Source organism: Aspergillus melleus (assembly GCF_016097325.1).
Source record: "Aspergillus melleus strain CBS 546.65 chromosome Unknown contig2, whole genome shotgun sequence".
NCBI classification, from domain to species: domain Eukaryota; kingdom Fungi; phylum Ascomycota; class Eurotiomycetes; order Eurotiales; family Aspergillaceae; genus Aspergillus; species Aspergillus melleus.
In genome coordinates, this window is record NW_025763371.1 from 5,911,461 (window position 1) to 5,928,432 (window position 16,972).

The 16,972-nt window shown below is 51.0% G+C and overlaps 5 protein-coding genes across 5 annotated transcripts; 3 read left to right on the plus strand and 2 right to left on the minus strand.

The window, feature by feature from the left end:
* Nucleotides 1-200: 200 nt before the first annotated feature.
* On the plus strand, nt 201-1,348 carry LDX57_004901 (isopenicillin N synthase family dioxygenase; the record flags this gene model as incomplete). Its single annotated transcript, XM_046086579.1, has 2 exons — nt 201-275; nt 368-1,348. The coding sequence occupies 2 exons, from the start codon at nt 201-203 to the stop codon at nt 1,346-1,348; spliced, it is 1,056 nt and encodes a 351-aa protein (XP_045942544.1).
* Nucleotides 1,349-1,586: 238 nt separating this feature from the next.
* LDX57_004902 (SDR family NAD(P)-dependent oxidoreductase) lies at nt 1,587-2,555 on the minus strand (the record flags this gene model as incomplete). The annotated part of the gene is made up of 1 exon (XM_046086580.1): nt 1,587-2,555. One exon carries the CDS (start codon nt 2,553-2,555, stop codon nt 1,587-1,589), a length of 969 nt encoding a protein of 322 aa, XP_045942545.1.
* A 1,233-nt stretch (nt 2,556-3,788) lies between these two features.
* Nucleotides 3,789-5,237, plus strand: LDX57_004903 (ferritin-like domain-containing protein; the record flags this gene model as incomplete). The annotated part of the gene is made up of 2 exons (XM_046086581.1): nt 3,789-4,154; nt 4,203-5,237. The coding sequence occupies 2 exons, from the start codon at nt 3,789-3,791 to the stop codon at nt 5,235-5,237; spliced, it is 1,401 nt and encodes a 466-aa protein (XP_045942546.1).
* Nucleotides 5,238-9,491: 4,254 nt separating this feature from the next.
* On the minus strand, nt 9,492-11,653 carry afeA (adenylate-forming enzyme AfeA; the record flags this gene model as incomplete). Its single annotated transcript, XM_046086582.1, has 3 exons — nt 9,492-9,879; nt 10,033-11,159; nt 11,405-11,653. 3 exons carry the CDS (start codon nt 11,651-11,653, stop codon nt 9,492-9,494), a joined length of 1,764 nt encoding a protein of 587 aa, XP_045942547.1.
* Nucleotides 11,654-14,143: 2,490 nt separating this feature from the next.
* Nucleotides 14,144-15,610, plus strand: LDX57_004905 (integral membrane protein TmpA; the record flags this gene model as incomplete). Its single annotated transcript, XM_046086583.1, has 1 exon — nt 14,144-15,610. One exon carries the CDS (start codon nt 14,144-14,146, stop codon nt 15,608-15,610), a length of 1,467 nt encoding a protein of 488 aa, XP_045942548.1.
* Nucleotides 15,611-16,972: the final 1,362 nt, after the last annotated feature.

Here is a 16,972-nt window from a genome sequence, read left to right on the forward strand (position 1 = left end):
GGAACCACAGGCAATTTGGCTTATCGCACCTCCCCGCCCGATTGGAGATCACTCTTCCTCGTGATCTCACCTTCTTTCTTTCTTTCTCTTCCCTCCCGCCACTTCTTGGCCGGACTGCTATTTATCTGTTAGGACTGGCTTTTTTCTGTCTGAAAGCTTCCGTACACTACAGATAATTTTGCCGCTGCCTCTCAGGCACGATGGAAGGCAACCTGCCACAACAACAGTGTCATCCGGCATCTACTGCCGTGGAGAAAGATGGTCTGGTTATCCCCGTGAGTAGTCTTTACCTCTGGGTGGTTCTAGCTTCTTTATTCGATGAAAACGTGCCTCTCGCCGTCCGGGCCTGATCAAGTATTCGATGTAGATCATTGACTTCAATCCCTTTCTGAACGGCACGCCCGCCGACAAGCACGCCGTTGCCACGTCCGTCGTAGAGGCCTTCAAAACCTCAGGCTTCCTCTACCTCAAAGACCACGGCATCCCGCCCTCCGTGGTATCTGGGGTCTTTGGCTCGTCCGCGCGCTTCTTCGCTCGACCCCAAGAGCAGAAGGACGGTTTGTGCTGGACTACCCCACAGGCGAACCGTGGTTACGTGAAGACGGGGCAAGAGAAGCTAACTCTGCCGGACGATCCCCAATCGGACAGTGATAAGCTGCGCGCAATCCCCGATCTCAAGGAGACGATGGAGATCGGTCGCGAGGGCGTGGACGGGCTCCCCAACCGGTGGCCGGACCATCTCGACGATGAGGGCAAGAGCTTCAAGGGAACGATGCTCTCGTTCTTTAACATGTGCAAGGCCCTCCACGCGGAGGTTATGCGCGCCATTGCTCTGGGCATGAACCTGCCCGAGCACTTCTTTGATTCCTACGTGGATCAGGGCGACAATAATCTGCGACTGCTGCATTATCCGTCCGTTTCGAAGGATGTGTTCAAGGCGAACCCGCTGCAGGTCCGCGCCGGTGAGCATAGCGATTACGGATCGATCACGCTTCTATTCCAAGATCGTCGCGGGGGTCTGCAGGCCCGCAGTCCCAGGGGGACCTTTGTAGACGTCACGCCCATCGCGGACACGGTGGTTATCAATGCCGGGGATCTGCTGGCGCGGTGGTCCAACGATACCATCAAGAGTACTCGACATCGGGTGGTAGAGCCTCCCCATGCGGCGGACGAGGAAGGCCCAGAAACGTATCCAGACCGCTACAGCATCGCGTACTTCTGCAACCCTAACATGAGCAAGTTTATTGAAGCCATCCCGGGAACCTATGGGGATGATCTGCGACAGGCAAAGTACCCTGGTATCACTGCCGGAGATTACCTTGTGCAACGTCTTACAGCCACGATTTAACCGAACCGAAGCCTTGTGTGATATGTATTCGTTGAGTTTGAGTTACATCTTGTGCGACAATCTGATTCCTTCCTTTCTGATCTAGTCGAGCTTGCAATGCTACCAAAAGAATGATCAGGACTGTATATACGAATTCTATATCATATGTTCTCGATTTAGCCTGAGCCATCTTCTCTATTGATTCTTAGTACATCAACAATGCATCCCCCGTAATCTCCATGTCTATCTACCAGACCATCTAATAACTCGACGGCAACACACTCAATCTCCCTCCATCCGTAACCGTAATATTCCCATTCAAATAACCTCCCGCAGCACCCGCCATATACAGCACCAATCCCCCAATATCCTCTGCTCCCCCAGCCCTCGTCAATGGAACCGTCTCCCTTTTAAACGACCCGTCCGAAACCCCCTTATCGTTCTCCCCGAAACTATCCGCCGACATCTCCGACAGATAGAATCCCGGCGCAATGCCATTGACCCGTACATCGTACCCCGTCAGCAGCGTCGCCAACACCTTCACCAGGTGATTCACCGCCGCCTTGGACGTGTTATATGCGATACTGAACGGCACCGCGCGATTGAATCCCGCAATCGAGCTCGTGATGATCACCTGCGCCGTTGGGGGCGAGAGCACATTCTTCTGCGGTGCCGGACGGCGCTTATTCGCGGCCTCTAGTAACGGCAGGAAAGCGAGCACCGTGTAATACGAGCCCGTGACGTTCACGTCAAATGTCTTCGTGAAGTCCTCCGGGGGAATGGACCACAGGGCGTCGCGGACTTCGGAGAGCGATGGCCGCGCACCGTCGGGTTTCGTGGGCGGGGCGCGCGCAAGAGGGCCCAGGATGCCGCTGTTCGCGATCAGAAGGTTCACGTGGTCGGTTTGCGCGGAGATTGTTTTATATGCCGCCTCGAGGGACTCTTTTGAGGAGATGTCCGCCGTGATGGGGATGATGGTGCCGTTTGTGTCTTGTGCGGCGGTCTCTTGGAGCGCCTCGAGTCGTCGGCCGATGATGAAGACTTTCGAGGCGCCGTTCGCGGAGAGCGTGTGTGCCATTATACGGCCGAGGCCTGGACTGGGGTTAGTTCTTTGCGCCTTGTATGGTATGGGTGTAGAGAGTGACGGGGACTTGCCGCTTCCTCCGCCAGTGATGACAATGACTTGTCCCTGGACGGAGAATAGATTGGATGCTCGGAGATGAGACATGGTTCTTGTCTAGATGAGGAGATAGATGTCTAGTATATAGGCAGATAATGTCATAGAGAGTCCGGGGTTGAATGGGAAACCCCGAGTCTATATGGGAGTTGTGGATAATCGAATTGAGGATACCAGAGATGGGAGTTTCTTGCTGGGAAGAGTTACAAAGAGAAGTTGGAGAGTTGACTGGATGAAGCTGGCAATGGCGAGGGGTGAAATGCGGGGCTGCGCTGGTGATGTGATTTACGCGGATTATTAAGTGACGATCCTCTTCCTTGGTGATACCTCGGTCTATCCTTCATGTTGCACATTGGAAGACAGTCCTGCTGTGTTCCTTTCCTTTCCTCATTTACGTCTCTCGATCTGCCTGTTGTAACTGACAGCGATGATCTAGATGACTTCAAAGCATCACATCAATCATGGCAAGGTCTAAGTCATTTCAAGGTAGCTTCAATACATGTCCTTCCATGACATGTTATTCCGTTGTTCAGAGCTCAAAGATTTGATGACTGTTATGAACTGACAAACTTCTATCCTGTCTTTTGCTTATAATCATCATGCTGATCCGCTGGCCAGAACTGCCGGAAATGAGGGACAACGGCCTGCAACGGCTACAAAGATCAGGAGTACAATGAGGTCATACTCGGTGACACTCCCAAGAGATCAATCTGAAGCCTGATTGTCTGCGGTTGTCGGAATTGAAGTCCATCGGATCTAGCTTCCAAATACCATGATTCATGGTTGACTGACGTCTTCGCTTCCGAGCCAGCCGAAAGCATCGCAACACTGGCATTCTATGTGTATCGTCCACGCCGAGATGACGTGACCCATTGGAAGATCTACAAGATCAGGCCGATTTGATCGATGATAAAATAAGATGCCCCGATGCATGCACCAAGACTAGCCAGAATTAGCTAGGGATGAAACCTGGTTCGGAGCCGTCGATCTGAGGTCAGCTGCAGCGGGATTCCACCTTGGGAGCTTCTCATTCGCATATCGGGCATTATGTCATAAGAAGCTTTTTGGTTCAACCAACCCCAAGCTTTCACTCCTCGGACTTGTTATAAAATGTATGGGACTTGAACCCTGCTCTGGTTATCGAAGACTTGCGTCAGAGGTAGGCGCCGTGAATCCCCCATGATGCATTGCAGAGAATCAATATAAATTCGCCGTGGACCTGGCTCAGGTCGGTGGCTGCATTGTCTGTACCCTTGCAGATAATCTCCCAGGGGATTCTCGTTGATGATGGTCGCAAATCACTTACTGGTGTACGGTTTGCTGGCCTTGCTGGCCTGGCCGCCCTTAACCTTGGCTGCTCCCAATAGAATTGTGGCTCGAGCGAGCTCATCCGCGCCAGTGGTCAGTCACCCAGCTTCGTTGTCTCATGGGCCGTATAGCGGTACCCCTACCATCACAGGGGCACTCAATGCCACCTCTATCGGGCCAGGAATTTCCAGCCTAGGAGTTGCTCCGCCAGCTACCACCTACCCCAGTGACGGGCAGCTTCATGATGCAGAACCCGGCCCATATATCCCTGCTGGAGGAGTTGGGACAAACGGAACGACTCCGGTATACAACGCGAAGAGTGATTTCGATTATGAATCTTTGGTAAGCACTCAAACACTAGTTAAAGCTGTTCGTGCTAACCTTTGCCAGGCCCTTGCTCTCTACCAAGAATATATCGAACTTGATCTGTTCCACGATGGGTTGGCTCGCTTCTCGGAGGAAGACTTCACTGCGGCCGGACTGACTGCGGAAGATCGATATCTGATCCAATTCATGGCAGAGCAGGAAGTCGGACATGCCACCATGTTGACCAATATCCTAGGTGCCAAGGCACCCAAGCAATGCAACTACAACTACCCCTACACCACCGTGCAGGAGTTCATCGACTTCTGCCAAAAGCTCACCCGCTTCGGGGAGTCCGGAGTCTACGGCTTTCTAGGCCATCTGGACTCGCGAGAGGCGGCAACCCTTCTGGTGCAGTCGATCACCACCGAAGCCCGTCAGCAGATGATCTTCCGGCAATTCGAAGGCCTCTTCCCCATGCCCGTCTGGTTCGAGGTCGGAGTACCTCAATCCTGGGCCTGGACCTTGCTGGCACCATACATCAGCTCCTGTCCTGCCGGCCAGACCCGACTGGCCTGGCAGAACTTCCCAGCGCTTCATATTCTAAACCAGCCGAACCCGACCCGCATCAATGGGAGTTCTGCATTCAACGAGACCCACGCCGGCGGCGGCATGAACCCTTCAACCAACTCAGGTATCCCAGAGGCCCAGTCATGTCTCAATTCTACCGTCGCAGGCACGAGCTGCAGTCCTGCCATCACCCACAACCGCACGCAGCCTCTGTCCCACCCCGGTCGCTCCGTTTCTCTCACCTGGGACGCGCCAGGCGCGCAGGTCGGTCCTAATAACAGCTACGTGACGTCGTCCCAGGCCGGGCAGCCGAAATTCGTCGCGTGGGTCACGCAGTTGAATGTCACTTATTCCGCGTTGAGCTCGAACGGCAGTGGCTCACGGAGTGGCACGACTGTTCAACCGGACCTGCAGACGTATGCCGGCGACCCGGCCATCAACGGGACCGTGTTTATCGCTATCACGGACTCGGATCTGTATCTGACACCGTTCAATCTGAGCATGATCAATCCGCATGTGGTTGCAGGACCGGCTCTGTACCAGGCTGGTTAATTGTTTACCTCAGCTGGTCAGCTAGTCAATTGATTGATGCTGGTGGTTGCATTCTGTACTAATATGGAGGGAATGGGAGGACGTGAATCTTTCTTGTAGTTGGCATGTACTAATCCTACTTAATAGCTCTGTCGGTTTCAACACAAAATGTGACGATATTTGACATTCCGAATCGAGTCGTATTGCTCAAGGTAACCGTGAATAGATGGCTAATGCAAGCCAGAAACCCAGCTACTGTGCTCCGTACAACATAGACCCCGACTAGATCCCATCGTCACTTTGCAGGAGAGGTAGCACGAAGGGTGCTAACTGTGCATGCCACCTTCAATATCACTCGATGTCGTACAGCATTATCGCTTAAGCATGGTAGTCAGCGGGCGACAGGTACAGACAGGCACAGGCACAGGCACCGATGCACATGCACTACTACAAGCCATGAGGTTTCGCATTATGACTGAGATGTCTCAGTTACTTCGCACTTTGTCACCTGAATTGTCGTAGATTAGGGTACTAAATCGAGGAAGCAGAACATGACCAGTCAATGTTAATTGATCAGTAGCACCACCAGCAATCCCCAAAATAGAAAAAGAGAAAGGAAACTTCGAGACTACAACCGGGGATACCAAAAACCCCCAAATCCAAACCAAACAGACAAAAATAAACAAATCTTAGCCCCCCCGACGCTCAAACCTCGGCTGAACATAATCCATGTTCATTTACCGCGCTCAGCGTACAGGTACAGATACCCACCATCCACCTCGCCAGGAACGGTCTATATCCTAGCGCATCTCCCAGAAAAGCGAGATAATAAACTAACTCTCAACCCTTGCAAGGCACACATACACACACACACCATACACCCTCCCTGTCTGTCTGTCTGTTGACGTGGCGGTAGCCGGCACAAGTTGGCAAGGGCCAGGGCATGGGCCGTTACAACAGACTAGTCGACCTACCTAGTAAGTCTCCTCTCTCCTGCATATTGGTCGCGTTTAACCCTGGTTCATGCGGCATGGTGCATGTTCACGTACATGGGCTTACATGGTTAGGTCCTTAGAGGGAGGGGGAGGCAAAAATGTTTCTATGACCCCCTCTCTTTTTACTGTATATCTCTCTCTCTTTCGTCTAAATTAAGCGCAGTACCTGGACCTGTCTAGAACTAGGACTAGGATTAGGACTAGGGTACTGAGACATAAACAGAGAGAGAGGGAGAGCCTTGCGAGGGAGAATATCGAACAGATCAGATGAATGAATTCGAGCGATAGACAAAGCCCCAGACCTATCGCATGGTATTCCGGCATCGGATTCGCTGACCAGCCTACTTCCACGACCGACTTGCGTGCGCGCTGCCTTGCTGCTCACCTTTTTTGTCTACTTTGCTACCCTACCTTTACTCGAGTCTGCAGATCCCGCTTCCTTCGTTCCTTCGCGCCTTCGTTAGCTCACCTGACGATGACGAGGGAATCAAGCGAGAGAGAGAGAGAGGGCGAGAGACGGAGGGGATTGATTAACCTTGTTTTTTGGCGATCGACACAAGCGACGTGATGATCGCTCATGCCAGCATCACAGGGAATAGACAAGAGAGCGGATTGAGGCTCGAAGGGCTGGTTGATCGGACGGGATTTGACGGCCTGTCAATCGGTCAGGATGGGCGAAACTAGAGACTATCATGGAGACTAGGAAGTCCACGCGTCAGACTCAGCTGTTTTCTATCTAGTTCCCGTGAAGCGGATCTGATTTTGATCTATTCGTTGTTGATTTTTTTTTTTTTAATATATATATATATATAATATATATTTTAAAAAAAAGGTTTAGTACTTGAATTTCAAAAGATGAGGCGGGCTGACTTCCCACCAGTAAGTATCGCGATCACGGCCACACCGAACATGACATCGAAGTAGAGCGATCGTCGATCGGACTCATTTTCACTTAGCGGTATCCGTATTGTGTAGTTAGTGCTACCCAGCGACGACAACAGAGACGGTGAGCTGAAACCAAAAATGAGACCACGAAAAAAGAAGGTGGCGGGACCGAAGACATCCGGAAGCCAGCCGCGATACGGGAGGGACGCCGAGTTCACGCCGACGAACTCTCCCATTCTCGAGATTATCTAGTGTAGGCTCTAGATAATGAAGACGGTGTACTCCGCAAGAACCAAGCTGACGGCGTGTAACCTTCCCGAACAGGCAAAGGCGGAAACAATCGACTTGTCGCACTAAAAGGCATCATCTCGTGGCCAGAAAGAAAGAAAAAGACATGCGATGCGCTGATCGCGAGCGAGATCATCCTTCCCCTCCGTCGGACGGGAGATCCTCGTTAGTGGCAGTGTACAGGGACTACGCCACAGCAAGTCATTCAGCTTCGATTGCTATTTTTGCTTTTTTTATGTTGTCATTTCATGTCTAAGCGACGGCACTATTTTATCATGATTATCTCGACAAAGCTGACAATCATATGAAAGCGATTCAAGCTGGGAGAAAAAACAAAATCACTAGTTTCGTTTAGTTCGGGGTTGGGGCCTTTAGGGCATCGCCGGTCGTGGTTCGGTATACCCTCGACTTTCCTGGCAAAGGTCGGTGTCGAGAAACTTTATTATTATCTTGATCCTCGGGATTTAGATCATGTCCTTGAACGGAAAGAGCAGACCGAACGGAGAGAAATATATTAATTAATTAATTATTAATTATTCGTTATATCAGTCTATATTACACCAAGTACAGTAGAGACTGAGCCCTCGATGTAACCTCCTTGCCTGTCTACCTACTTTAGTCTCCTACTCGGAGTCGAGAGATCAGTGCCCTCGAGGAAAGAAAAGGATAGAAGAAATAGAGAAAAAATAATCCATTTCGGTGCCTTGCAGTCTCCGCCTCTTCCCGCCATTTCCATCCAATTCTATACTGTCCGATAGTAACTCATGGATACTTAGATCAATCATCAGCAAGACCCTAGAAACAAAACAAATCAAAATCTCAGAAGATGTAAGCAGAAAGAATGAACAGCTAGGCTTTCCCGCCCCAATCCAGATTCCAATTCAGACTGGACGCTGTAGGGATCCTGTCGTGACCTGGTCGGGTTTTCGTGTTGTTTCTTTTTCTTCGCGTCGGTGTGTTTTACTTCTCTGTCTGATCTCGCTAATCAATCAAGTCACTGGGTAAGTAGTTGGTTGGTTGTGGATTACTTATGTAGGTATGCCAAGATGTATGTAGAGTAGGTACACACAGACCTACACTTACATACATGTAGATGCAGTTAAATGCAGCAGTGTAGGGCAGAAAAGAAAGACGGATAAGGCAAAAGTCAAGACACCCATTTACCTTCTGACCAACTTTGTTCTCTCTCTTTGTTTTCCAACCCTACCGACTCTCTCTCTCTCTCTCTCTCTCTCGGAGCTTATGTACATACAGTGGTTGCTTGTTTCAAAATACCCTCCGTCCCTACATAACATCTACCTACATCTGCAGCCCCAACAAACCTAAGCAAACGACACGATATACTTTCCAAACACACAAAACCCTAACCCAAATCCACCAAACCCAAGCACATCCGTATCATTGGTTCGCCATCGGATTTCAATTCCAGCTTGCTTACGGCCCTTACTTACATATTTACCTCCCCCCACTTACCTGCATGCCTACCTGCCTACCTGTCTGCCTGCTGATAGTTTGACCTTGCGTTGGGTACGGGTACTCCTACAGCCATCGATCAACAATCAAGAGCCAAGAGTGAAAACACTGAACGGATTCTTCGAGAAGGCAAACCGTTTGCCTTGGGGGGGTGGTTGTCGAGTCCAGGGTAGAACAGGGCAGGACAGGGACCCCGGAATCTGGGCACGGGGCTTAGCACTTTATTTTTTTTTCTTTAGCCGACCAGGCAGGCATGACATACAGGTGTCTGGCTGCATCTCGCCGGTTCAGGTGGACGGGGATGCAGGGTTCTCGGGCTCTCGATGTATGTATGATGTCATGGATTCTATGGACATACGATCTAGAGAAGACGTTTAACTGAACAAATGAATAGCTGAGGTCAAATGAAGTCGTATGTATAATTCGTGAGAATCAGAATGCAAATATGTTCACTTTCCTTGAACGCCAAACCCGAAAATTCCGCGCCGAAAGAAAAAAACATGTCAAACGCCAAATCTCACCAGAAAACCACGAGGGAAAGAGGTCAAAGAGCAAAAAAAAAAAGACACTAAACTAGACGCCATCGGCTTGGTTCCCCTCTCGCCCCAACAAAATTTCTCTGCTCCCTGCATTTTTAGACCGTAATGCGTTCGTGATGCATGAGACCAACCGTCTGGAGACTAGCGCCCTTGAACCGCGTTAGCAGGGATGTGACTATCTCCCGGTACGTGTTCATCTGCGACAGCTTGAACCGTTGAATCTTCCCGCTCGCGGTGCGTGGAATCTCCTCCACAAAGATAATCCCGCCGTCTAGCGCCTTGTAGCTGGCCAATTGTCGCCGCGCGAACTGGTACACTTCTTCCGCCTTCAACCGACTGGTTGTCAGTCCTTTCGTTCGCACGACAAATGCTCGAGGCACTTCCGTGCTCCCATCTGGAGAATTGACCCCCGTCACGGCCACATCTTCAATTTCGGGGTGTTTCAGGAGCACTGCCTCTATTTCTGCCGGGGCCACTTGCCAGCTGTGACTTGCATGTTAGTTTGCTGTCTTCCATTTTTGTTTGCGGCTTTTTTTGTTTGGTTTGGATGCAGGGAATCAATATGGAGAGAGGGGTAAATGACCGGGGTGGTAGACACAAAAAGAAAAGAAAAAAAAAACAAGAGAAAATACGTACCCTCGGACCTTGATCAGCTCCTTCGTGCGCCCAACAATGAAATAACCCCCGTTGTTCACATAAGCCACATCGCCCGTTCGAAACCACCCCTGCGAGTCGGTAGCATCGTCGCGTCCCTTGTAACCAATAAGCACCCCGGCGCCACGTACATACAGCTCACCCGGGGTGTTTTCTTCCCACACCGGAAGGCCATCGCGTCCGACGAGAAGCACCTCGTACCCAGGTGCCAGTCGTCCAATTCCTGCCGCACTTCCCGGCTCTCCGTATCGGTTCTGGAACACCACTCCGACCTCGGTCATGCCCCACAGCTGCGATGCTTGCGCCTCGACATGGAGCATGTCCTGGAAATGCTGCATGGAACCCCCGTCGATGGGGGCGCCGGCCACCCCAACGTACCGCAATGACGACAGGTAGTCGGCGACCGGCAACGAGGTCCGGTTGAAGGTATGGATCATGGCTGGGACCATGTAGGTTTCGGTGATCTGATACTGGTACACCGCCGCCACAAACTGGGTCAGATCGAAGCGGGACAGGACGAACAAAGGCTGGCCACATCGAATGGGAAAGATGTGCGTCCAGAGGGCCCCAAACAAGTGGAACATGGGCAGGGACATGAGTCGCGTTACTTTGTAAGGCACGTCGTAATGGATACTAAGGTGATGCGATACAATCGCATGATGCGACAGCAAGGCTGCCTTGGGAAGACCCCCTGTGCCGCTGGTGGAGAACATGGCCGCCGGCGTTGACTTCGCAATGGCTTCATTATCGAAAGAGATCCAATCATTCTCGCCGTAGCCGAGAAGGTGGGCAAAGTTCAGACAACAGCCATCCCCACCTCCCGGCAGATACGCTACACCGGCAGCGGCATAGGCCAATGGCCCGGCCAGAAGGAGCTGTGTTATGTGATCCGGCGCGGTCTCGTCCAGCAGGCAAACCTGGCTGGGGAGCATGCCTCGGTTGGCGGAAGCATCAAGGACAGTTGGCAATGCCTCGCGCGAAGTGATGATCAACTTGGGTTCGGCCAATTGCAGTATATGGTCTAGTTCATTGGGTTGGCTGCGGGCATTCGAGCCCATGAACACGCCTCCGGCACCGATGATACTGAAAAAGAGGGCGGGGTATATGATCTGCAAGAGAAAAAAAGTGAGATCGAGTGAGTCAGTGCGAGGGAAATCAAGGAAGTGGGAAAAGAGGGGCACATGGAAGAAGAGAAGCGAAATAGAAAAACAGAAACTAAAAGATTAAAGGCCAAAAAGTATGGTCTCCGCAAAAAAAACTGGGGTTGCATAATCGGTGTAGAATTGAATTGGGGAAAAAAGAAAATGAAAAAAAAAAAAATAAATAAATAAATAAAATAAAATAAATCACTTACGTTGTTTCCCAGGTGGACCAGTACACAATCACCACGCTGCACATGATGGGCCTGTAGACCAGCAATCAAAGTTCGCACCAGCACTCTGAACTGGGCGGCATTGAGAGAACGCGAGGGGTCCTCGGCATCGATGTAAATCGGGCGCTCCTGGTCGTAGTGGACAGGTCCCCGAAAAGCAAAGGACAATAAGTCGGTGTATACGGAGGGTCCCGGCTGGGGATCCGCCAAGCACGATTCCCAGAGACCCATCGTTTAGTCAGAAGAACTTGGTTAACCTTGGGCGGTGAAGCACGTAGTAGGAAGGTCAAGAGGAAAAGTAAGGAAAAGTCAAAAAGATAATTGAAATGAAATTCAATCAATTGGAAGGTGCGAGGGGGAAAAAGGAGGATTGACAGGGAAAGTGGACGGTGAGCAGTGAATACAACGGGATACCAGGGGGTGAAAGTAGTGAATGGGAAATAGAAAGAATCGAAAACAACTTCAAACAAGGGACAACGCCGGAGATAAATAAGAAAATTGAAACCCCCCTCATATCGGAAAGCCCCCAAAAGGAATCAAAGGTTTTTGTCATGCTGGAGACATCTCAAAACAGAAGTCAAATTAACAGGGACGTTCCGGCGAGTAGTCAGGGCAATTTTCCTGGGATGAGAGATCCCAATGATTTGGAATTTGTTAGGGCGTGGCGCCAAAACCCGAGTCCCGACACATCGTCACTCACCAAGTCTCCGCTGAGATCGGGTCGCTGATCCCTCGACCGTCTATGGGGACGCTTGCGCCTAGTCCGTCAAATAACACGCCGCGACGCCAGTTCAGATCTCAGCCGGTGGGTCACCTATCATGGCCAAGTCGAAAAAGCAACTCACAGGCGAACATGTCCCGTCATGCAGACGAACTAGGTTCATGATCACCTGTCTCCATAACTTAAACCAATATTGGGCATGGGTAGACCTCAGCCCGACCTGTCCCTGTCATCCATCCGCGCTGGGGCCTTTCCATTGGACTGTGCTGCGCCTGTCATCAAGGACTTTGTCGTTTCTTTCTTTCAGGTCTTCACGTTCGTGTGTCAGGTCCCTTTCGTCCGTGCAGCTGAGCCCTTCGCTTCACATCCTTGTGATCCGAACCGCACTAACGATCCAAGCCCCAGGGGCTAATGGCTTCTCGGAAGGTGTGCAAAGTCCAATCCAAAGTTCGACTGACATCGGTAGGTTATGCTCGATCCGGCGGGAGCCAAGTATCCACCCACAAGGGCCTAAGCCAGGCTGACGTCCTTTCCGTCCGTTTTCGAGTTCAAATCCCAGAACGCCGTGCAGCCAAAGCCATCTTCTCCCGTTCCCTGTCTCTTTGTTTCTCGTTGTCGAAGGAGGCGTACCCTTGCTAACAAACCCCGCTCGCTAAAAATGGACAAGGGGAGAAGATAGAAATAGTGTAGATTGGACTATGTCATTAATATGGCTTGGTTGGGGTGGAGGGGGGTACACACCATGCCATTGTATCTGACCTCGACCACCATCCGGATGAAGTCCGATGACGGATTAACCCCCCCATTGCCCCTCCACTCTTCAAAGAATCGATTAGAATTCCCAAAAAAAGAGGATCGACCCATTGTCAGAAAAAGCAAGAAAAGAAAAAAATCTGTGCGTTCCGCATGAACTGGATCGTGCTTTGCCGAGCCTGTCAAGCGAATCTCTCGATCATACCCACTTCGTGGATCACGATGGGACCGATTATCTCCCCATCAGCGCGCATCGTTCGTTATCACGATCTTGGAACGGTGGAGCATGGGGTGGCAAGCGTCTCCTCCTTCGTGCACACGCCGATCCAAGATCCCTGACCGGGTTGCATTGCCCACCTTGACCGAGAAAGACTGGGAAAGTCTCCAACTCTCTAGACCATTCGGTTCAGCCCAGCATTACCGCTAGACTCGTAGACCAGGGAATGGGGCTTGGATCCTGGTCCCCCTCGTGGCACCGTTCATTGGCTCCTTATCAATCCCATTTCCGGACCATGGAGAGCTGAGAAGTGAAGCCTGGAAGACATCATGCCACTTAGCGGTGCTCATTGGTAAACTCTTTTTCTCGGCTAGTATAGCGGAACAGTGTCCCGTACAATAGTCTCGTTTCGTGGTTGAGGAAGGAGGGGTCGGAGGACAATTTCTAAGAATTAATAATTGAAAATGTCAAGAAGAATAATCAAAAAGTGGAATTTGAAGCTGAAGCCCGAGATGGACCGCGGCATTTGCTCAGGTGAGTGGGAATGGGAGATGGGAAAAGATAGGAAAGATGGAGTCAAACACGCGGGCTGTGGGCAGATGGTGCCATGTACCTTTACGCATCGGGAAATGCCCTGCCTCAGGTCTGCCACGGCGAAGCGAATGTCGTCATGCACGAGGCAGTCAAGCCTCAGGCCTCGCATGTGTCTCCTCCCTTCACCTTCCCTTTCGTCGCCGTGTGAGACGTGCGCCTCTCGGGAATCCCCTTGCTCCACCATCAGTCATTCGCCCACTAAGTCGTTTTTCCTGGATGGTATATTATTATCCTGCCTCGAAGTACCGGGACTCCCCTTGTTCCTGATCTTTCATCTCAGACACATACATACTCTTTCATATATCATCGCACATACTTGCCTTCATACCCTCATCCCTGTGTCCCTCCAACTTATTCTCCGTGATTCGCACGGGCATCATCCCTCCTCCACCTCACTTTCCTCTTACCTCCGCCTCGTATCTTCTCCCAAGCAACCATGTCGTTGTCAGAGAAGAGTGTCATCTCAATGCCCCCTGCAGCCGTGTGTGCGATGGGCTCGTCAAGGTCCAGTGATGCCACACTGGCAGATGCCGTCATCAAGGCTATTCCTGAGAAAGTGGAAGAAAATCCTCAGGTCGAGGGATCCTTCGACGTCGAAGCTCAGGTCAACAAACAGAGGAGGTTTCCCTTCATCCGCTTCACCCTTCTCGATGTCTATCGTCGTCTTTTCACCTTGGTCTTCCTGGCCAACGTCGCGGTCTTCATTGCCATATTAGTATCAGACCGCAAGCTCATTGCTTTGGTGAACGCTACTGCTGCCAACCTACTCGCTTGTGGTCTGGCTCGTCAGCCTCTGGTGGTGAATGCCATCTTCTTCACTGTGTGCTCGATACCCAGGACTGCCCCGCTGGCGATTCGTCGGATTGCGTCGAAGGTATACCATTATGGCGGCGTCCATAGCGGATGCGGCATCGCATCGTTCGTCTGGTATGCAGGCTTTGTGGGTTTGATGTCCAAAGAATACTGGGCTCCGGCGACGGGTGTATCTACAATCTCGGCCGCTCCGGTGGCTGTGGCATATGTCATCTTGGTCTTGCTGTTGGCGATCATCGCAGTGGCATACCCCGGCTTCCGGTTCAAGAAGCACGACTATTTCGAACTCACACATCGGTTCTCCGGCTGGCTCGTCGTCGCGCTGTTCGTGGTCCTGCTTCTTCTATTTGTGAATGAGCTCAGCGAAGCTGCAGGTGTACCTTTCGGTATCTTCTTGGTCAAACTGCCTGCCTTTTGGTTCCTCGTGGTCACCGTCGTGGCCATCATCCACCCATGGGTCTTCCTGAGAAAGGTTCCGGTGCAGCCAGAGTATCTCTCCCCCCATGCCGTCAGGCTGCACTTCAAGCACACCACCACTACCTTTGGGAAGGGCATCCAACTAGCCAAGCACCCTCTCAAGGACTGGCACGGCTTCGCTACCTTCCCAGACCCCGACGGGAAAAGCTTCTCAACCCTCGTATCCAAGGCCGGAGATTGGACTGCGGGATGCATCAAGGAACAGCCCACCCACCTTTGGAAGCGAGGTGTGCTCATCTATGGCTTTGCGTACGCCATGCGAGTCTACCAGAGAGTCATCGTCGTCACCACGGGCTCCGGCATCGGGCCATGTCTCTCCTTCCTGGGCGACGAAAACCGCCCATATCTTCGCGTCGTATGGCAAACCCGAGCTCCGCAGCGAACCTATGGCAAGGAGGTTATGAACTTGGTATCCAAACTGGATCCCAACCCCGTCATCATCGAGACAAATCAGTCAGGCCGTGTTGACATGGTGCCTATCATCCGACAGCTCTATAAGGAGTTCGATGCTGAGGCCATCTGCGTTATTAGCAACCCATTTGTGACGAAGAAAGTCGTTTATGAATTAGAGTCGAGTGGCTTACCTGCGTTTGGTCCCATCTTCGATTCATGATCTGGTTTATCATGTTTGTCTGATTCTTGCTTTTGCATTCTTCTTTCCATATCTTTTCATTTTGGCTTCATATCTTCCTCTTTTTTCCAGTGTATTATGGACGGTTGATCCGAAGAGCGAGGGCGAAAGGCGCAGGGCGCAGGGCGAAAACAAATAAGATCCCAACTACCCCAAAATGTACATACATACATAGTTCGTCGAAACAAAGGAAATGGTTCATACAAACTACGAATGCGTCAGCCGACCAGGCTGAAAAAAAGGTAAACCTATTCCAAGCCATGCAAACATTTCCCGGTTGCTGTCGTGTCAATGAATGTGAGGCTGTCCGACAGGGATGAGGTAACACAGCTCTGCTTACTTGCAGCTCTGCCCTCGGGGATGTGGGAGATCGCGTGGCCTGTGCATCGACGAGTTAGATGCGACGGGTTCGCTCGGAGAGCATATCTAGTTGATGGTAGAGGGTGTGAGGGAAGGAAAAGAGGCTGAGATTTTGGGGACGGCTGACTACGAGTCATTGAAGGGGTGGCGGAAAGTATGTTTGTTGGGTATTTGTCTGAGACATCCCCGCGTAGATGGTCTGGTAGGTAAGGAATTCATGTTGGGCTTGTGGGGTCGAGGATTCCTCGATAGTTAATTGATATCATTTTTGAACTTCTAGATTAACTTGGATAGGCAAGTCCCTTCAGGCACGAGGAATTCACAAGAAAAGGGTTCTCATGGTGGCCCTTCTGAATAGCAACCCTGATGTGATACATCATTGACACTGACAAGACAATAGGAGATGACTAGTGTCACATTCAGCTGAAGCCACGCTGCTAGTAAGAGAATAGCTGATTGCAATTCGGATCGTCGTCTCTTTGTTCTCCGGGCAGGGTATCCTCGCCAACAAAGTAATATTGGGAGGATGGAGACCCGAAAACTCGGTAAGCTAATGCAAATGGGATCATTTGCTCACATGTGATGACAACAAACACACAGGCAAGTTTGTCGAGAACAAGGAACTCATAGGATGGAATTGCTCGTGGTATGTTCTAACAGAGTGGCTGTGTGTTGTCTGTTATGACAATGAGTTGTGAGAATGACTAGGTCGGCGTTGCTCGGGTTCCATCTCGGAAAGCAAAAGACAGGGTTATCGACCAAGGGCCATTGTATAGATTGACTGGTCTCCTTCTAGGCTGAGTGCAGTGAGGATCTGAGGTACGTCAGCTCGAGAAATCTGCCTGAATGTCTGTGAGATCACAAATGCATCCCTGGCGATTGCTATCTCATTCTGTCAGATTTAACCGCACATCCAGTAGAGATAAAGAACTGAGACATTGTACCGTTCTAGGCAGAGCTATCCTTGATCAAAAGGAAAATCTA